Below are 22948 nucleotides of genomic sequence, written 5' to 3' on the forward strand. Positions count from 1 at the left end.
AATACACCCCAAGAACCAAATCACATCCCACTAAGGGTAGCAAATATAAATTAGCGAAAAAGTAGTTACCTTGGAGATGGAATGGAACTACCTCACAACAACCAGGCAAGGTAGCCGATCCCCATTAGCTACCATCACAGTTAAGTTGTGGCTTCTTCTAACCCCTAGATTGGTTTTCTTAGCCATACTAGAGTTGATAAAACTATGAGTACTCCCGGAGTCAATTAGAACAACCACATATTGGTATTCTAATACACCCCATAGTCGAATGGTTCGAGGAGTGGGAGTGCCTGAAATTGCATGTGGTGATATACCAAGTAAAGCTTCTTCCTCATCTGTTTTCTGTTCTTCTCTTATTACAGGTTCTTCACGGACATCCACAAAAACTTCCTCCTCAGTTTTAGCCTCCAATCCTTCCAAAAGGAATAGCTTGGGAGTTTTACATTGGTGTCCCGGAGTCCATTTGTCATAACAATAGTAACAAAGATCACGGTCCCTTCTTTCGTTCATCTGTGTAGAGGTAATACGCTATATAAGAATGTTGGATTTATTAGGATGGTCTCTGTTTGGTCAAGGGGGGTAATTAGGAGGTGGGGGTCCCAATAGTCGAGGGGGGTTAGCTGCTGGTAGTCTAGGGAAGTTGTTTTTAGGGGGAATTGGGTTGATGGGAACTAGCTGGAATGTGCCAACAGATTTCTAATTCTTGAACCTGCACCATACTTCTTCCTCATATAGTCGGGCTAGACTAAAAGCTGTGGGGAGGGTAGTTGGTCTAAACATAGTGACCATGATCCTAATATCATCTCGTAGCCCACTAAGAAAGGTACTAATTCAAAAATCTTCCGGAAGTCCAGGGATACGGTTAGATAGTACCTCAAAATTAGTTTGGTACTCCTCCCAGTGGAGGTTTATTTTAGCTTTGTAAATTCTGCTACTGGATCATTAAAAGGTGTGGGTGCGAATCGGACTTGTAATGCCTGCACAAACTTAGGCCAAATGGTTATTGGATGAGAAGCCAATAGCCACTGGTACCAGGTAAGGGCTTACCTACCATATGGAATGAGGCTAGCTGAATTTTCTGTATATCAAGTGTGTTCTGGTAGTTAAAAAATTGTTGGGCTCTAAAGACCCACCCATTAGGGTCAGATCCATCAAACTTGAAAAAATCAAGTCTCATGGTTCTGTTGTGGATCATGGTTTTCAAAATCTGGGTTAAAATGAGCATTGGGTATTTCAGGATTGTGGCTACTGCTTGGGTCGGAATGGTGGGGGTGGAACTTTCTGTAGGGTGTGGTGGTTATGGTATGGGAAATGGTCGTGTAGTTGTTGGCAAGATTGCCTACTTGCTGGATAAGTTCTTCCAACAAGGTCTGCTGCCGAGTTTGGGCCTCCTTCATTTCTGCATTCTCATTTTTCAGCTGTGTAATAACTTTAGAAAGTTGTGAAAGTCAAGTCCCCTCTGCCATGGAATCGACCTGGCTCTACATATCATTGTTACGTATCTCTAATGTAAGTGAATAATATCTTGGTACTTCAATGGACCAATTCCTCCAAAACATGCAATGAAAACCAAATGATGCGATGCTCCATTAATTAAATAACTGGACTATAAATATAACCCAAATAATAACATGTTGATGATCATGTTGAACCATGATCTGAGCCATTACATAATAACTGAACATCACTAAACCATTACATAACCCAACTAACAACTGGCCCCCACATGACCCACTAGATTAAGGACTCGGTCAAAGTAAGAACTAAAAATAACATGAACATTCTAGAATACTTGGACTTCTGAGGCAAACATGTGATAACAATTGTTAGTCGCTAGATCAAGTGGACGGCTCAAATAAGGCCATATGAGAGGGTAACATGATAGTTTTTTTATTATGCATCTATTTAATGGAGATTGTTGCAATCTAACATTTAAAGGAAGAACAAAAAACTAACTTGTTGTAGTGTTTGTTGTTGAATCTCCTGAAGTTCCAAAGAGAAAAATAAAAATATTCACAAACACTTAAAGAAAATATTGAAGATAAATAAAATGCTTGTTGAGATTAACAAAGCAAAAGCTATAAAAAAAAAATTTGAAGAAAATATTTTAAATAAGTGCTTTATTTTTCAATCCAAAACTCAATTTGCAACCAAAAATAATGTGGCAACTCATAAGAGTCACAAGTTGAATAGAGTGACATTTTTCTTTTTCTTTTTATTTTTCTTCTTATTAGGTCACTTAATTATTAATCAACTTAGTTTCGAGTCAATTCGAGTTGACGCAAACCTGATTATGCCCAACCTTAACTCTATTATTGTATGTTAAGTAGGTCGTGTAAAAAATTGTTAACCTTATGATTTATTCCATTTTACAGTAACGACAAATTAAGTTGTATGTAATGAATGAAATAAAATTTTATTACTTTTCTATAAAATATATTTAATAAAAATAATAAATACAAGTTCAACTTACATGTGTATCCCATCCATTAAGTATAATGTAAGAAACCAATAGAGACAGAAAGAGATCTCACAAATTGACGTATCACAGTGCCATGCCAACTAAGTCTTTTTTTTCATTTTTTCCGCTTTTCATTTTTCGCACCCGGACTACCCCTCCCTTTCCCAAACCCACCAGACCCGAGCCCGCACTAGCTTCACCACCAATTTCCTTCAACAATGCCAGACCTCTTTCACACCACCAGGTATCTCTCTCTCTCCCCACCTTCGATCTTTCCCTAACCACTGAAATTCTTCCGTCCGGCCAGCCTTGGATATCGTCGTCGAAGGCATCTCACTACCAAGTACATAAACCTTTCTCCCTCTCTTTATAAACTCAGGTACCACTACTGTTGTTACGCCCTAACTCTGCATCTCAAGGTTGTACATAAGCATATTTGTTCAAATTTTTCTAAATTCGAGTAAATTCCAAATGTGTTTCTATTTTGTTAATTGAATGTAAAATTGAAACTCTAGATTGTAAGAATTGATGTTGCCACTGAAATTCTTGGAATTAATGCATTGAACCAAGTTGAAACCTTGTGGTTTAATCCACTGATAGTGAACCTCTTCCTTGACTTTATGCACTTCGTGAAGTTGTTAGTTGCTCATTATGTTTCTGTATTTTCTCCAGAAGTAGTCCTGATGCTTTTCATGAATTATGTTGGCTTTATGTGATTTTGTATTTTTATTCTTGTCTTTGTAGTAGATGAACTATGGTAACTAGTAGTGATGTTGGTAAGTCAACAGTTGTGTATTGCAAATGTGTTTCCTAGTACCTGCTAATAAGGAGATTTATTGATAGGTCACACTTGCGGCTGAGGAAACACATTAAAATTGGATTTTATACTTTATATATGTCCATTGACTAAAGTTTACAATATTTTTGACCTATTTAATAATATTGTAAGAGAGTTATTGGTTGGCATAATTTATTGGTAACTGGCTATTTATATTTTGTGTTTTTTGTTTTGTTAAGTTACTTTCATCAATTTGCAGCACAATGCCAGCATCAAGTAGTAAAAAAAACTCCTTCATAGCAAGGTCATGGTTAGAGACTGAGTATTACTGTCATTATGGGATTCAAGCACAGTTGAAGACTTCGAGAAGGGATGAAAGTTATGGTCTTCGCTTCTTAAGCCATAAAAACTTGCAGGTATACATCATGAATATTGTAAGAGGTGTATTTATTAAATTCATTAAAATTGTTGTGGTCTGAAAAATTCATGTGGCATTATTTTATAATTTGAAAATTCTTGCAAATTTTTCAAATGGGTTGATCTCAAGATGCCTGATTATGCAAAAATGTTGATTGAGCGTCTTCAAGAAAAGAATGATCAATTAGCTTCCATAGCCAGCTATATCGATATACTAGCTTAGCAGAAATTGATGAAACACAAAATTGACATGAAAAACGGAACAATTAGGTACCAGTTCAAAGTTACACAATATATGAAAGCAATTTTTCTATCGTGGATAGTATTTATTGGTGTATTAGTTGCACACATTATACTTTGAGTTGTAATGAGGTTGTTGACATATTGTAACTTCTGCACAACTAGGTTGTTGCTTTGTAAAATATTGACATATGACTGTGGAACTCTGCAAGTTGTATAAGAATTCTTACTGCTGAAATAAAAACGAAATCTTATACTATGTAAGTTGTGCAAGACTAATTACTTGTTGCTGAAGTATACTTTCTTGGTTTTGTGAACAACATAGAAACAATATTTACATGCAACATTTTGACTCTGAATAATAGCATTTTCTGAACTACTACAAAACATTGGCAGCCTTATATAGCAATAAAACTATTTTACATCTCAAAAAAATGGAAGTTGCCAATATTGAATACCCAATGCCAACACCAAAATTATTTTCAAATATGTTCGACCCCAAAATACATTGAAATATGTTCCAACATTGAAATCATGGTTGGGTAAGTATATTATCTTGACTCTCAACTCCATTATGTATTTCCTTTACTTATGGATGGCGAAAGATACAAAAAAAAAAAGGACAAAGTTAATAGTGAGTTGTATTCACATGGCCATGACAATGTAATAAAATATTTGATAGCTGCATAATTTTAGGACATTTTCTAGTCTGTTTCTCTTTTGTCACTTTCTTAACATTTTTACTACTTTTCCACCATAGAGATTCATTGTTTTGATGAAGACCTTCCATTACTTTTATAGTTTTACTACTAGTAGGGCTACATAACTTTTCATTTTTTTTTTTTTTTTTTGCTTGGTTTCATTAGTTCCGTCATGACATACAACATACTAACCCCTTATAATGTTCTGACTCAACTCTTCCCTAAACTTGTGCATATGATTCTTCCACTTCATGTAGGTCTCATGATCTTTCGAAGCAAGTAAAGCTATTTCTTGGTAATCGTCACAAAAATTATTAAACCTTTGTGCTTCAATATTGTCATGGATGTCATCATAACTACTCTTTATGATGGTGATCAAGAACATATATGGATAGCAACCGCATTACTTTCTCCCACTTAGTTAGGACGATGACTGCATGTCCAAATAAAATTTTCCTGAAATCGAATAGTCTACAGGTGCACATAACCTCACATTTATCATTATTGAAGTATACACAATACTTCCTCTCTTTTACAATATCATCATAAATGCTGAAATAGTCAATAATTTCATATGTCGATATTACACCTTCAATTTTCTTTTAGTGAGACAAACAATTCATAATCCCCCTAAAAGGTACTTGGACCTCTCTAAACTTGGCATTCGTGTGTACCTCTTGAAGTTTCTGTTCAATTACATTGATGGTAATACAATGAATTTTTTGTTGGAATGATCCAAAATGAGCTATACGCTCATTCTCAACCACCCTTACTAATAGAATATCATAGTCCCCAGCAAACCCCTCCAATGGTGTAGTAGCATTTACATAGCCATAAAAAATGCGTTCATACTCTTGGTATGCTAGGTTGTGCATATTCTAGCCCAAAACATAGGGCTGAGAAAAAATTCGAAAATCTAACTCCGAATCCGGCTCCACTCCGACACCGACAAAACAGTGTCGGAGTTGGATTTTTTTTTTAATTTTTCAATTGGAGGCGAAGTCGGAGTCGGAGGTGTCACTGGACCAACTCCGACTCCAAGTCCAACTTTATCCTCCGACTCCAACTCCGACTTTGAATCCAACTTCGATATTGTACATATGTTATAAAGATATGTATTTATCTATATATTTATCATATATACTAGTTTAGTTATATAACTATAACTTATATAGTTAAATTCAATAATATACTAATATGAGCTAATTATTATAAAATAATATATTTATACTATAATATAAATAGAGTAATGATAGTTTAGTAAATGTAAATTTCGTAGTATTACTATCAAGCACAATCAAGTATAGAAATAAATCAAATATTAGTATTTAAATAAGTATAGTATAATAAATTAATAACACATATACTAATTTACTAAAATATAATAACATGTAATATTAATGTATAATAACATGTAATTAGACACTAAAAATAATATGTAATATTGTAGTATGATAATATGTAATTAGACACTATAATATAAGTTTAGTATAAAAATAAGTTAAATATTAGTATAGAAGTAAATTAGCAGTAAATGATTTAGTTTTAGTTTTAAAGTTTTTGGAAAAATTGAAACTTGAAAGGTCTAAAAAAATTCTTTTTTAAAATAGGCTAAATATGAAACTAAAAAAAAAAAAAAAACCTAAAACTGAAAGCCCAAATCTGACTTCGCTCTAACTCCGACTCCGACTTCGCTCCAACTGTGCTTCGACTCTAACTCCGACTCGGAGTCGAAGTCGGATCGAAGCCTACACAAGTTGAAGTCGAAGTCAAAGTTTAGATTTGAACTCCAACAAAGTTGTAGTTGGAGTCAGATTTAGGGGAATCCGACTTCGACTTAGACTAAGTCGGTGTTCACCCCTAACAAAACATACCTTTCAGATATGCAAGTACCCATTGATGCTACTCTTCGTACAATTTACTCAACCAAGTAACATCTGTTAAACCATTGGTATGAATGATGTTGTTTCACCTTTGTTCGAGTTCTTCACAACTCAAATAGTCATATATACAATTAAATAAAAGACATTTAAAGTTGTCATATTGTAAATAAGATCCAAACTTGTCAAGTGATTTGTATAAAATATGCCTTAAACATAATCTATACTTGGTCCTTCAAAACATTCTTGCAATTGCCGCTTGTATTGCCCTATCTTGATCGATTATAATTGCATTAGGAGCCCATTCTGATATGTACATCAACTATGATTTGAACAACAACACAAATGTATCTATGTTTTCAATCGATATGAGGCCACATCTAAATAATATTGACTGGCCATGGTGGTTGACTCCCATAAAAGGGGTGAAAGAAATTTTATACTTATTCATCAAATATATTGTGTCAAACGTTATAACATCTCCTAACGAATTATGTGCTGTCCTACTTTAGGCATCCACCCGAAATACATTTCTTAACCTGAGTCGTCATCTAGGTCCATCACATAGAAAAATCATCACTTTTTTCTTACTGGCATACCAAATAGTTGTGAAATAGCTTTGCTTCTCCTTCTTCAAGTAAATCATTTCAAACTTTGCTAATATAATTTCGGCACACTTTCTCTCCAAAAGTGAGATTCTTGTATCCACCCACTTCAACAACCATGGTTTTTAACTTTTAATCGGATGAATTCTAGCTTTTTTTATCTTCTCAATTCTTTCTCCCAACCAAATTGGTAATTTTTATGGCAATCAATATATTTTTTTGACAATGGATAACTTATACCTTCCATCAACTATTTGCTTTGCATTAAGTTTAGCCTTTCAATTCGTCCCCCTACCAGTTTTGACTCGTTGGTTTTAGATGCATTGCTTCTTGGTTTGTGGTAGCAACTGCTTGCAATGGTGAAGCATTTTACCTCCCCATCATCCCCAGTAGTCAATGTTTTTTTTATACTCCAAAGTCTTATTGTTTGGCATACTTCATTTAATACTCAACAACCTCTTCTTAAGTCTCAAATATCATATCAGCCTTGGGTTTTTCAACCTTTTGATAGTCAGTATACTGAGATACAACTTGCTCTAGATGGCATACATTAACCAAAACGTAAAAGAGTTCATGATATAGTTGAAATCTTTAAAGAAATCATACAATAATATAACGAAACAATGCCATTAAAAATTTGATAATTAACGTCTAACCTTGTAGAATGTCAAAAACTTCATTGCCGTATGCTTCCTCGAAAAATATCAATGGACTCGATCTCATTTTGAATTGTTTTTTTTTTAAGAGATGAAGGTCACATGTCCAAGAGTGACCCCGGCTCAAAATTATTAATAACCATCACTTATGATGGAGGAATATTGTAGTAAATAAATCAACTCACCTGAGAACTTACAAATAATCAATACTATTCTAGAACTCACATTCCGTAAATAAAAATCCCCTTTAACCAAACTTTTACAAAGAACTACTTCACATCTCTTAACAAAATAAATCTGTCCAACCAGAATAACACCATAAAATAAATACATGAAATTAAGTTCTAACATAAGGAATACAAAGGTTGTCCATGCTAATATAGTTATGAAAAAACCAAAAAAATAATACATATGCTAATTCTCACTGTGTTATAACTTACAAATTGAAGAATTTTTTTTTTTTTTTTACAAATTGAAGAAATTGATTTATAAGTTCTCTATAATAGTTTTACACAAAAAACAATATATTGGACACTCGTTTTATATAGATAGCTTTATTCACATAACACTAAAAAATAAGACACACGGCATGGGACAAAACACATGAACACAAACAGAGGGCCATTAAAAACAAAAGAAAAAGAAATTTTGGTTTAATCACGTCAATTAGGAAGAAGTAGAATTTCCTCTATAAACAACATTCACAAACACGAAGGGAGAGAGGGGAGGGAGAGAGAGAGAGAGAGAGAGAGAGAGAGAGAGAGAGATGTGTACATGCCGGTGAGGGATGGGAACTGGCGGCAACGACGTTTGGGACAAGAATACAGGGGCACTAGAAAAATAAAAACAAATATCTTAGTAGCCGACATCAAGGATATGAATGTACGTAGGGGACTAGGTTTGGGAATGCAAGGGGGACTCAGGGGGAATGTAGGGGAACCGGAAAAATAACAAAAATGATAAAAAAAAAAAAATACCTTAGCAGTTGACATTAGGGACGAGAATTCGGCGAATGCTGAGGACCCGGGGAATGAGCCCAAGTTTTTGAGTTAGAAAAAATGAAAAAATAAATGAAAACTTAGCTTACGTGGCATTGTGCTATGTCAGTTTGTGGGATTCTTTTTTTAAAATCTCTTTGTGTCTCTAGCAACCCTTATAATATAATGGCCAATTCCACTACACTCCTTTTGATCTTAAATATCTCCTAATGTTTCTTTCGTTTATAAAGATAAAAAAAATTTAAAGACTTTGCTAGGGTAATTTGGATATAAAATTCTCTAATATGATCAAAATATCCATTATTGTTTTGTAGTAAATAATATTATTTACTTCGATTAATATAGAAAATATATATTGTTAAAATTCTCACACACTTCGTTTACAATTTGCTCTAAAATTACTCGGTATATTAATATCCTATTTAAGAATACAACTATCCTATTAGCGACATAAGTAATGGATGGTTGGTAGGCCTCATACTACATGTGTTGCATGATGAACATATATGATAAATAACAAGTTGAAATGAGAGAACAACTTGCATTTCCATATATCAAAATATACAATGAAAAGTCCTATATAGATGAATGAGGTCATATAAAGAATGAGAATGCAATAAATAAAAAATAAATCAACGATACTAATCGATTTATATTAATTACAGTAAGCTAAATATGAATAAGGCATATTACAACACACATGCTAGAATATTATAAGTATATTTTATCTAATCTTCTGATAGGATGCAATAGCGAAGTAAGGTGTCTTGTTGAAAATGATGTCGGATGAAATGACAATCAATCTCAATATACTTGGCACTCTTATGGAAGGCATACTTATGAACAATCAAAATAGCAATGTGATTGTCACAATAAAAGGGAGTACATGTAATCTAAGGAGCACATCTGACATAGAATCCCTGTCAACAACCTATAGAGTCGTATGGTAGCCTTAGTTGATTGAAAATATAGGCCGAAACAAAGTGGAAAGTGTTGGGAATAAACTGGTTATCAAAGACTAAGTTGAAATAAATAAAAGCGGAAGCAAACAAAAGAAACAACAAGCACACAAAGATTTAAGTGGTTCAGCTCAATGTAAGTCTACGTCCACTGGCAGATCAGTCTCAATGAATTCACTATCAATAAAAATGGAGTACAAAAGATTGATTGTAAAATCCTCTTCTAAAGTGTCAAAACACACTTGGGAATATCACAAAGAGTACCTATCTTTTCAACTACAAAAGTCGACAACCTTAAAAGGTTCAAAAGTCAGAAAATACTGTAGCAGTACGTGCCCTAATTCACAAGCATTTGCTTGAGCGAAGTGTCAAGTTAGGCTCGAGCCAACGTTAGGGTTGCCATCTCGCTCGAGCTGAGTGTCGAGCGAACTCTCTGGAAGCCATCCCAATCGAGCTGAGTGTCGAGCGATGTCGAGCGAACTCTCTATTTATGTCCAGCTCGAGCTCACTATCAAGCAACTATTGAGCGAACTCACTGGGTGAGTCTTTGCTCGAGCGGCAGAAACACCACTTAAGCGAACAATCCTTAGATGCTCTTTTTCAATAGAATTCAAACCACCTCTCAACAAAAAGTTTGTTGAAGAGACAACTATCAAGTGCAATAAAATCAACGTAGTAACCGTGATAGACTGCAAAGAAAAAAATAAGTGGACATCAAAGGCTATTACAAAAAGGTTTTGACACGGACAACAGTGACTAGTGGCACCATGTCACTAGTGCTATTTGTAATACCATGTAGAAAACTATGGGAGAAAACTCCATATATTCAATGTGTATTGCAAATGCATAGGGTGACTTATTTATAGTATAATAAGGGGTGTCGATTCTATCGGATCATTTGAGTTTATGTCAAGTTATTCAGATTCGAGTCATCATCAATCACTCAACAATAACCCAACCCAAATAATAAAATGTGTCAGCCGAGTTCGATTAGAGTCACGGTTCACTCATTTTTTGTCATTGTACATTTGTCGTAACATTTTCTAATGAATATTTTTTTATTATATAATTATTATATGTGTTTTTCAACAATCATTTCTTTATTTGCTTTATCACTTGTCTACAAGATCAATATGTCGATGTCATCGATAGGATTAAGAATATATTTTAAATTCGGAAAGATTCAAATTTTCAAGGATTTTAATATACATTAGGAACAAGAAATAAGAGAATTACTTTATAATGGAGGTGATATGGACTAGAGTAAGTTTTGACTATCATCTTGAAGTAATCAATAACAAAACATCAAGATGGAGGTTCTACGATTTATTAGAGATTCAATTTTAAAATATCTTCAGTCTAATATTTCTTGCAAATGCAAAAGTCATAGGATTATTCACAATTTAAAGGTCTACACTTTTCAACAATTATGAATTTATTGAACTTAATCAGCTATTATAATAAATACATAAGATAGTTTTTTTCATTCTATTAATATTTAGAGTCAAATAGTTGTTAATAATTTATTATGTGTCAATAAGACTTTTTAAAGATCTGTTATGGGTATCATGGACTATATTGAACAAAATTGTGTATTATAGAAATAATGTGTTACATAAACGAATCAGACACCCCGAGTTACATAAATTGAGTCGAGTCAAATTATGTTTGACCCTAACTCTATTATTTTGTGTTGAGTTCGTATCAAGTTTATGAATCATGTCAAAAATTGACAGCCCTACTTTCAATGGACAATACTGCCAATTCAATTCATCAATCTTGTTACCTGATATATTTAGTCCATTTTATCTTTTTTGAGATAAAATTAAAAAAGAAGGGGCCTATTAGGGTCACCGAGTGGTGGTCTTGAGAGTTTCTACCAAGTACAAAATACATTTTTTTATTTTGTATATTTTTTAAGCATTTTTTAAATCACTTTAAACATTTAAAAAAAAAGAAGAGAAAATTTACAAATTTATTTAAAAACACTTTGTTAAAAATTAAATAAAAAAAATCGATAACTTTTCTCACGATGCATACTCGGTGCAGAGGGAGACGTGGTACACTGATAGCGTACCACATTAGTGTATGAAATTCCTTTATGTTAATAGTATTTTCCTTTTTTTTATCTTTTGTCTACAGTTTCTGTTCCCTCTAAATGTAGTTTTTATTTTCTAATTAAAAGAGACTACATGTCGTGGTTGCTTTTTCCAATTAAAGGTGGTCAAGAAAGAGAGGAAATAGACATCTCAATCAAGTTCAGAACCAATAAAATACAGCGTTATCCATCTCCTGAAAGCTCCAACGTCAATATAAGAGCATCCTCATTAGATTGATTAAATTTATTTTTAAAATTTAACTAATATCATATTATTTTATATTTATTTATTTCATTTAAATTTAATCTCCACATTAAATTAACCATCTACTCTCTATATAATAATAAAATATTATTAAATTAATAATTTTTTTATTTAATTTATTTGTATCGTATTTTATAATTCTATCAATTTAATATTAATAATAATTATATTCTAATTAAATTAATATTAAAAAAATTATATTTTCAAATGTCATTTAATGCTAATAAAAAGAATTGAGATTAAACTTAATTAGAGTGAGAAATTATTATTTTAATATTTAGTGAATCAATTGTAGTTCTCTATATTTAACTAATCATTGTAACAAAAATTTAAATTATTTTAGAGATGACCAATCCAATGTAAAGTCTTTTTAGTGTAAATTATCTAAATTTTAACTAATCTCCTCATTTGACCAAACCAATGAAGATACTCTAAGCAGCACAACATGACTGTTGTGACTTTTGGTTGTATCAAGAAATGTGGGCATGGGTGAAAACTGATTAATCTTTTTTTTTTTTTTTAATTGGGTAATTGTGGAGGATCTTCTTGATATTTATAATATAACGTTTGCTCAGCTTTAAAAAAAAAAAAAAAAAGATCTTTGAAGTACGAAACTGGGCTTTTTATGTTTTACATATGCCTTATTTCTAATGCACTTCTATATATTTTTTTTTTTCAAAAAACAAAGTTGCCTCCTAATCTGCAACTTGTTAATGCTCCGGGAGTCAATAATCATCGGAAAATCATACATACCTTCGATCCTCAAAGGTCATTGGCCTCACAGCCACTACCAAACCAAACACTTCAGTATTCCCGCGGACGAACACAATAAAAGCAATGCCTTTCTTCTTTCAAGACGAGATTACACTAAAAGCAATGTCTTCCTATCATATTTCCATGGCAGCATCTTATTCATCTTAACAAAGTAATAAAAAAAAAAAAAAAAAAAAAAAAGCTCATGGGATAAATGATCAAACAGGGTGTATAGTGAAGCTGTCTTTTCCTTCCTTTCTTTTTTCCTTTTCTAGTAAGAAATTGATGAAGCTTATGCTGAAAGCCCCCCCCCCCCCCCCGCATCCCCGCGGAAGCTCACCTGAACATGGTACTCAATTTCAGCAGATATCTTTAACTCACTATTAGTTTAGCTACGTCAGAGAAATATCCGAGCAATGTCCAGTTCAATATATCATCCGGCAAGTAGACGTTTCTCTTCCTCCTCAAGTCTATTCAACCATTTTAGGCCAAGATCACATCCAGCTGTTGCTGCAATCTGGAATTGTTCTCTGGCCATCTCTACAGGATCCATCACAGGGCTCTCTGCGCTCTTCCTTGCTTTGGCATAGGAACTCCTCCTCAAACCGAATTTCATAAGAGATTCAGGGACTTGAACACCTAATCCATGTTAGCATGCCATTGAACTTAAAATTTTCAGAGAGATGAAGATTATCTATTTTGGATGGTAGCGAACCACCATTGTGACTGCCTGAAAGATTTCTCAAAAGGGGGAAAAAAAGGAAGGCCCCAGCCACTGCCACCACTCAGGGGGAGTAGGGCATGCACTGTGAAGGCATCAAACAGAAACCAATGTCTTATTCTTTTCTAAGAAACTAAATTTATCATTTTTAATCTGAATAGTCTTCCAATAACTCCCCCACCCGCAATTGTCAACTGTATTCAATAATCAACAAGTCCGCATATGAGGTGTCATCCACAATCCAATAATTGTCGACAACAAAAGGGTCTCATAATTTATCTTCAGCCACTAGTAGATGCAAACAAAAAATCAACTATGAACAATAATTCCAATCTTAAAAGAAATCTGTAGATAATGGAATTCATTGAAGATAAATTTTCGGAAATCCTAAGAGTGCCATGATTAACATAATGTGCGAAGCATGGGTGGGAAGAGCTAACCTCTAAGTAAAAGGGATCCATATGCTATGGCAGCACCAGAATGTCCCTGCACATATGTGAAGTATAAAACTGTGACTAGTTCAACATTGTTGTTCGAGTATTAAACCATACATATAGGTTCTATAATAACAAGATCTCATGTATATGGTTTAATGTTTTGCATATTCTATTATTTGCTTATAAAACAATGAAAGGATATTATGCATCCACTCGTACAGATACTAGTCTCCTTTGGGTGAAAAAAGATACATACAACTTCTGGAAATTTTGTATATTTTCTATGACTTCTAATAAATTTCTAAACAAATTATACTGCCATCCCCAATTACTGCACCCTTTAGCAAGCACATCTCCAAACTACAAATTTAGGCACAACAACCCCCTAAATCAAACTCTGGGCATCAGTTTGCTCCTTTCATTAATTTTACACAAATTCAGATGCAAAATATGTGTTAACCCACGAGATGGAGTTGGGGATTCCTTAGTTTGATCCATTGAGGTTCTTCTGCCACCATACTTTAGCTCGGTTTTGGTCACATTGTGGCTGGCACTACACTTCAAACCGGCCTTGTTTGTTTTCACAAGTATTCTCATCTCATCTCATCCGATCTAATCATTACAACTTTCCTAAATTTCCACACAAAATAAAATAAACAATTCAACTTTTTCAAATTCCAAAACAAAAATAATATTAGAAAATATATTCTAATAATATTTTATTCAACTTTAAACTTTTATTTCAACTCATCTTAGCTCATCTGCGAAAACAATCCAAGCTATATCTGTCTACTTGCCAATGCTTACCTCTCCAACATGCAGGGACCAAGTCCCAAATGTTAAGCTGATTGTGGAACATTATAAGATTGAGTGGAGTGTGAAGAATACTTGGATGCAGAAAATTTGGTGCCAGAAAAGAAACTGCAAGGCTTGTGCAAAGGTTTTTGGATTTGGAACGTGATGGACGCAGGGGGAGAAATAAGGATACAAGTACGTAAAAAGATTTGTCAGCAGGCAATAAAGAAAGGTGCATACAACCCTCATGTTAATGCTCTTGTAAGTAAGGTCTCAAATTGTTACAAGTTATAATGGTAGATTTGGCACTGTGGGATGCGAAGAGTGCTATTTTTTCTTCTGGACCTGGTGGCATCCACCCAAGAAGGGGAATAAAATCAATTTGACCGTTGCACAGAAGACAAGTCCATGTGGAAGAATTTTTTTTAATCATATAAATCAACAAACAGAAAAGGAAATCACTCAGACGAAAATTTGGTCATTTAAGTCGGTAAAATGCAGGTGTATGGCACATGAAGTATTTTTTGTTCATTTTACTATGTGGTTAATTATATTTTCCTTACATAAAATCTCACACATTCTGATGCATGCCTATAAACTTTTACTTGTGCAATAGAAACCCATTTAGAAGTTTTTTTTTTTATAAGTAAACCAGTTTGCCTCCATAAAAAAACATCAGTAATTTAGACATAAATGCTCTTAACATTAAACTATACGTTTTATGGAGCATGAAAGTTAATTTTTTTCCTTCTACAAATACTTATATTTGAGTTGATGTAGATTTTCAATAGAAGAAACTAAAACAGAAACATCAATTTGGGCTTCATGAAGCATCAAGTTGAAATTTATGCAGGTGAGAATGTGATAATAGTTCATGGAAGCAAAGCGTAATTGCCCTTTTTAACACCAGAGTCTAAAGAAGGAGACAGAGTGAAGCAAAGACATCCATTTATGGTGCAAAGTGCTAAAAATTTTACTTTGAAGTTGTTATTGCAAAATGAGCAGTAGTTGGGATGGTAAAGTATATTTTTCCTAAAAATTAAACAAACAGCATAGCGTGAAGTGATTGTGACTTGTATTCAATTTCAATGAAACAAAACATCAATGAGAAGTTTGTTCAATAAGTTTGACCAATTACCATTCTTTTTCTTCAAAATTGTGTGCTGCGACCCTCTCCATTATATCCGGAGATCCCTTTTTTATTTTTATAAGTTCCCTAAACTCAATTCTAAAAAACCCTCAAACTAGCCATCCATTGTGTAGCTGTAGCTCCCAAACAACCCCAAAATACTAAACATTATTATCAGGTCGTTTTTAGCAGTGTAGGAAGAGCCCCCTAAGCCCAAACTTTTCCTTCTAGTTTACTCTCCAACTCTTACCTTAGATCATCAGAAGCCCTGAACTCTCTCATACTTTTCATCCCTTTTCCCATCATGATCCTGGCCCTATCATGCCAAATCCTAACACAACCTGCTGTCCAGAATATCGACATCGGATTTGTTATCACACTGTTTATCCTGCATCACTCAGTCTACTAGTTTCATATATAACACAAAGGAAAATGCTACACATACAACCCTTTTCACAACCCTTTACATAACCCTGTTTTAAATGAGGGGCATTTTTGTAAAATAACTTATAAAAGTACTATCGTTTTACAGAAATACCCTAAATTTAAAACATGGTTGTATAAAGGGTTGTACGTGTATCATCACTCATACACAAAATCCTGTATAGACCAAAGAAAGGCTGTTCGTGCGAAACAAATGCAAACTTACCTTCCCAAAAAATTCAGATAGCTGAATAGCATCTGATTTAACTAATTCATCTAGCTCCATAACAAAGCATGCCAGTTTTGACGAAACAACCCGAATGACTAAATTGCCAACCAATTTCTACTTCAAAATCTTATATAAACCTTTGTACAATTTTTTTTTTTATAAGTAATAAGAGAATTGTACAATTTTAATTTCAACGGTCCAAAGTCCAAGAACAAGTTGTCTCTTATTCAAATTTCAACTACTTCCTTGCTACCATAATCAGATTTTCTCACCAAATAGATGGTTTTCACTCACTTAAATATCCTCTACGATAGTCTATTGAAAAGTGACCAATCTATAGGAACAAAGTCCATTACCTTCTCTGATGCCCGATGAAAACACCATAATGCTGAGGCAATGTCTTTTCTCACACAGTCCCCTGTTAAATATACAGCACCAAGAAGGTAAAGAGCACCTGGATGCAACTAGAACATAGCAAGCTGTATTAAATTTTTGAAGCAAAATCCGAAAACATCAACAAAATGAATCTTCCTTCTGAAAACAAACCTGGTCAACCGCCTTTTCCAAATAATAGAATGCTTGTTGATCGGATTGGACATGATTGTTCTATCGAAAAAACAGGCCAAATAACATCAGCAAAAGAATTTTGAAACTCAACTAAGTCAAACAAACATCAAATCTCAACTTATTAGGAGCAACTATGATCACTTTCATTAAAACATCAAGAGGCTCAGCTATATCCCTCTTGTTGCAGTTCACATCTCTAAATTAAAATTGCTTCACATATATTACGTCCAGTACAAAGTGCAGGCAGCCTAACCTCAACTCTCAGACGACAACCCAATTCGTACTGTGCATCTGGATCACCCATATCTGCAGCTTCAACTAACAAAGCAGCCCCTCTGTTATGAAATCAAATGGCATCAGTGATGCATATTTAAATAGTAATTGGTAACAAGCACATAAAGAAAGTGCACCACACCACACCACACCACATAGATAAAGAAACAAAAGGAAAAAAATATAGTTGATCCAGATAATAAAACTTAAGAAAATGAATTAGTTAAAGTAAAGAAAAAAAATTAATTAATTAATCTCTCATCTCAGCTTGACAGCGCAGCCTGAATATCTTTGTGTTGGTTTCCAGTTCTCTTTTAAACTTAAAAAAAAAAAAAAGCATTCAAGAATATACATACAATCACTTTGGGCTAACTATAATTTCAGCTTTCAATAACATAAGACATGAATATTCTTAAGAAATTACTCAAAATTTGGTTCAAGTGAAGTCAGTTTGCAAACCCGAGAACTGAACCAAACCGTTAGGATTCAAATTTTCAGAGTTGCAATCAAAACAAATTAATCAAAAACTGAAATTGGTCTGTTTGGTTAGGTCTACAAGTACCCAACAACCAAGCAGATAACCATAACTTCTTTTCTCTTTTATGCAGAAGTAGGTGCCCTACAACACATTATTGCACGAATGATGTTGGCTATGAACACCATCATCAGGAAGTAGACAAGAAGAACGAAGAAAAATATGACTTAGGAAACATTGCCAGTTCACTTACATAGCTTTGCATGCCCCTGGGACATGGTATTTCAAATGCAATTTGGACAGCCAATACCTGGCATGAGTATTTGAGTTGTCAGCCTCTAGAGCCAGCTCAAAGTTCTCCTTGGCAGCCTGAAATTGAACTCGAAAGGTATAGAAAATAAGCACAATTGCCAGACCAGCTTAGAAAGCATCCCTTACGTCAACCACAAGTAAAATAGAAAGAAGAAAAAACAGGTATAGTTAAAATCAGAATTACATAAGTTTGAAAAGGATCAACCAGCACTTCTGCATATAATAAAAAGGCAATAATCTTACACCTGTATTACTCATTTGTATGATTAAGTTCTGTATACATGTGATACCCTATATGATAAGGATAGATTATAAGGATAAATATAGGTGGTGTATAGGATCCCACATTACTTGGGAATGAGAAGTTTTTGCTCTTTATAAGGTTCCAATGAGGCTCCAATTGTATCATTGAATAGTCTTTTTTGAGTATAGGTCATGTGGTTTGGGCCTTTCATTGGAGTGTTATAAATGGTATCAAAACCTATCTCAACCAGAAATGTGGAACTTGAGCTGTGCCACTTACGATGGACTGGCCCAATAATGATGTCGGGAATTTAAGGGAGGGAGATTGTAATACCCCATATGATAAGGATAGATTATAAGGATAAAGGTAGGTGGGGTTGTGTATGAGATCTCACATTGCTTGGGAATGAGAAGTTTTTACCCTTTATAAGGTTTCAATAAGGCTTCAATTGTACCATTGACTAGTCCTTTTAGAATATAGGCCATGTGGTTTGGGCCTTTCATTGGGGCGTTATAATACACCTCAATCAAACAACATCAAAGCAGCTAAGTTGACAAAGCAGACTAAAGATTCGAAATTAGGAGGTCTTAGAGCACTAGCATTGAACTACATTGGATTAGCCAACTTAAAGCCACCAACCCATGAGCTATAGTAACACCATCCCACTCAACAAATATGACTTGCTACTGTAGTAAGGTCATATAATTTTATATCATATTTCCTCAAACCCTACTTCGTCCAGCCAATTTCTTTTCCACACAACAAGCCTTCTCATTTTTCTCTCCAGCTCCTCTCCGTCGCCAGCTCCCTTTCCTTAGCACTGCTCACAGGTTTTGTTTCCTCTCCCTCTCTTTTCTCTTCGGTTTCGTGTTTTTGGGCAAAATTTGTGTTGGGTGAAATTCATACAAGAATACTGGAAAATTTGTGTTTGGTGAAATTCTTATGAATGATTCTCTTACTGTGTTCTTGAAATTCATGTTCTTGCTTTGTGCAAGAAAATGGCTCTTGAGCATGTCGACGGGATGGAGTTTGTTTTGGCTCCTGAGCATGTCGATAGGATGAACTTTGTGTTGAGCGAAATTCCAGTTGATGCCATTACATTTCTCTACAAAGCATATCCATGCTAGATACGGAAAATCAAATGGTTATGACATGAAATTGTCACATTTCCTTTCAAACCAGACAAGGCAACAACAGAATCACATCATTTAAGGCTCTAAGTTTTCTGTTCTTCTTTTCAAGATTTCCTAGCACTTTTCCCTTTTCCTTGTTAGTTGAATCTCTTATATACTTGTATACTGGGGTAACACTTTTGTTTATGTCTTAAAAAAGTCTTCATCTTTCTTATAAAAAAAAAAAAGTTTATCAAGGACAGTCAATCAATCTAAAACATTAAAGGTGCTTTTAAGTAACATGAAGCAGGGCCAAATATGGGGGTTGATAGTATATTTAATTAGACTTACATGTGTTTTCAACATTTATAAAAGAAAAACATGTGTGTTTTCAACATTAAAAAAAACAGATCTTACACTACCATTTGTAATCATTTTTTTCTTGGCATATTCATAAGATTCTTTGTTGTGAACTTATGTACCTCCAATTATTAACTCTATTGTATGCTGCTTGAATTATGAATGTTAAAAAGCATAGGAAAAAGCTTCAATAGTTTGCTGCTGGAATTGTCAATGTCATGTTGTATTGCCGTTGGAACTCTTGTGATAGATATTGTGACAGATGTTTTGCTGTGGTTCCATTTATGTTTTGCTGGTTATATTGTGATAGCAATGTAAAGTCCATTGCTGTGGCTGTGTTTTTGCTGTATATTGTGTTTTTGCTGGTTCCCTTTTGTGGGATTCTAGTTGCAGTTGGGTAGAGATTTCTAGAGATCAATCAGGTGCTTTGTGAGGCCAAGAGAGAGGGAGAAGATATTGTGTTGGTGGAGAGGAGCTCTCATTAAAGCTTTAAGCTTTGAGATGATGCATTAAAAAAGTATTTTAAAAAAATGCATTAAAAAATAGATAAGAAGTTAAAAAATAATAATAACATTTTATTATTGTAGATAGTGAGATAGCTAATCCAATGTGGAGTTCAAGTTTTGAGGAATGTCAGTTTCATTAGGGAGGCACATTATTGGGAGGTGGGTGTCCTTGTTGAGTTCTTTAAGGCCTGGTTTGTTTTCAAGACTAAAACCCAAAACTTTGAAAACCTCTCATCTCATCATTACAATTTTCCCAAATTCTCATACAAAATAAAATAAACAATTCAACTTTTTCAAATCCCAAAACACAAATAATATTAAAAAATATATTCTAACAATATTTTATTTAACTTTTTAATTTTAATCTCAACTCATCTCTGAAAACAAATGAGGCCTTACTTGTTATACGCCATTGGACCTATTGATACAATGGTGGATAACTTGGTTTGGTCGCCTTCTAGTAAAGGAAAATTTCTTGCTCGCTCTTTCTATGAGGTTCTCCCTACTCAAGCTAGTAATCACTTTTCTGGCAGAGTAAAGAGGCTGCTTTTTTTGTTTGGAGTGCATCCTTAGGGAAGATTCTGACCATTGATAGTCTAAGCAAACGTGGGCTTATCCTCATTCACTGGTGCTATATGTGCATAAATAGCAGTGAAACAATGTATCATTTACTTCTACATTATGAGTTTGCAAGGGCCTCGTGGAATTAATTTTTCAGCAAAGTGAAATTAGCATGGGTTATGCCGGGGAGGGTGGTTGATCTACTAGCTAATTGGAGAGGGATCACAGGGACTCCACAGATTGCAGCTGTGTGGAAGATGGCTCTCATTTGTCTACTTTGGTGCATTTGGAATGAAACGAATGACCAAAATTTTGAGGATTGAAAGCGCTCCTTGGAAGAGATTAGTTTTTTCTAGAAGACTTTATTTATGTGGGCCATTGTTATAGACTTTAATGGTCTCAACTTTCATGATTTCCTTGTAACCGTTTCTAGTTCCTAACTAGGTGTAGTCACATGTATACTTTCTGTGTACTTGGGCTATGCCTATTTCTATATCAATAAAATATCTTCTTAGTCATAGAGAGAAAAAAAAAAAAAAAAAAAAGTTTTAAGTGATTAGTCAAAAGCCAAAAAGTGACGTATTAGCCAAACTTTGCCTAAAACTTTGTCTAAACCAATGCTAGTGCTCTTATGTAAGTCTATGTTGCTTGGCATACAAAGAAATGAAGACCTCTAAACGATACTGTCCAAGTCTAGTTACTATTCTTGTTCAAAATTGTTAACTTAGTCAGGAACATAAGATTCCTGACTAAAAAAAGTAAGATTAAAAGAACATGTCACTAAAAATATTATAAGTAACACTTCATTCAAATTCTCTCCCAAACATTGCGCAGATGACTGAATATTAACGCAACCCTGTTTCATTTCCTTTATTTCTCAGTGACCAAATGGATTGAGAGGAAAATGAACGAAAGAGATGTTAATGCGAGCGTGGATATTTCTAAAAAAATATAAACCATGTATCCATTACCCTAAGGAGAGGGATGAGACGATGATCTTTGAGATCGCTGTAATCGATGACTCTATCAACTTCCTTGAGAGCACTCCACCCTTTGGCTATGAGTTCCATGGCCTTCTTGTTCCTACTATGCAGCTCTCTCTAAATGGAAGAAGAGAGGAAAAAACAACGACGAAATCACCACCAAGGAGATTACCGAAAAGGAAAACGGATTTATGAAAGAGAGTATCACTATCGAGGGAAAGCCAGAATACGAACCTGTTGGTTGAATCGAAGAGGAGGAGGAAGAGCGGAGCATTTCAAAGTGGGATTCGTGAAGAGCGGTCTCAGCATCCTTTCTGAATCAATGATTTGCTGATGGTGTTCTCAGCCCAGTATCCGATTATTACAAGTTTACAACTCAATTCTAATTCGATTTATTTAATTAAAATAAAATGATATTAAATATTAATTCCCTAGTTTTGTGTTGCATTTGAATGAGTTTATGAATTGCAATAAGAAATAGGGGTGTAACCAATGTTTTGAATACCGTACCGGATGGCGTACCGGTCAAGACACTGGAACGAAATATTTCGGTACCGGCACCGTTTCGTGTACCGTTTCGGGATAGTCGATATATGAATAAATTATATATATAAATATATATAACAATTATATTCTAAAATAATAGTTTATATATGAATAAATTATATATAAATACATACATACATATAAATTATAAATAGTCTAATCTAAATTGGGGATCAAAAAATAAACTTGTAGTTTGAAAAAACGAAAAAAAAAAAAAAAACACAGGCCGAAATATCGGCCGGTACCGGCCGAAATATAGGCCGGTCTGCCAGGATACGGGGTGCGGATATATATCTAGTACCTGTACCGGCCGGAAGGCCGAAACGAAAAATTTCGGCCGTACCGGCCGGTACGGTACGAAATTAAAAACAATGGGTGTAACTGGTTCGGTCCGGTCTGGTTTTAAATAAAATTTAGGACCGAATCGGTATGTACCGGTTTTGTATTTTTTAAAACCAATTACG

At 34.2% G+C, this 22948-nt stretch overlaps 1 protein-coding gene across 1 annotated transcript; it reads right to left on the minus strand.

Annotated features, from left to right (window-relative positions):
• Positions 1-12887: 12887 nt before the first annotated feature.
• On the minus strand, positions 12888-22296 carry LOC108986475. Its single transcript, XM_035686146.1, has 8 exons — positions 22173-22296; positions 21927-22055; positions 18114-18229; positions 17366-17447; positions 17092-17151; positions 16902-17009; positions 13973-14018; positions 12888-13450 (listed from the first exon to the last, which is right to left on the minus strand). Exons 1-8 carry the CDS (start codon positions 22245-22247, stop codon positions 13245-13247), a joined length of 822 nt encoding a protein of 273 aa, XP_035542039.1. The 5' UTR covers positions 22248-22296; the 3' UTR covers positions 12888-13244.
• Between the last annotated feature and the right edge of the window lie 652 nt (positions 22297-22948).

Source organism: Juglans regia, chromosome 16, assembly GCF_001411555.2.
Source record: "Juglans regia cultivar Chandler chromosome 16, Walnut 2.0, whole genome shotgun sequence".
NCBI classification, from domain to species: domain Eukaryota; kingdom Viridiplantae; phylum Streptophyta; class Magnoliopsida; order Fagales; family Juglandaceae; genus Juglans; species Juglans regia.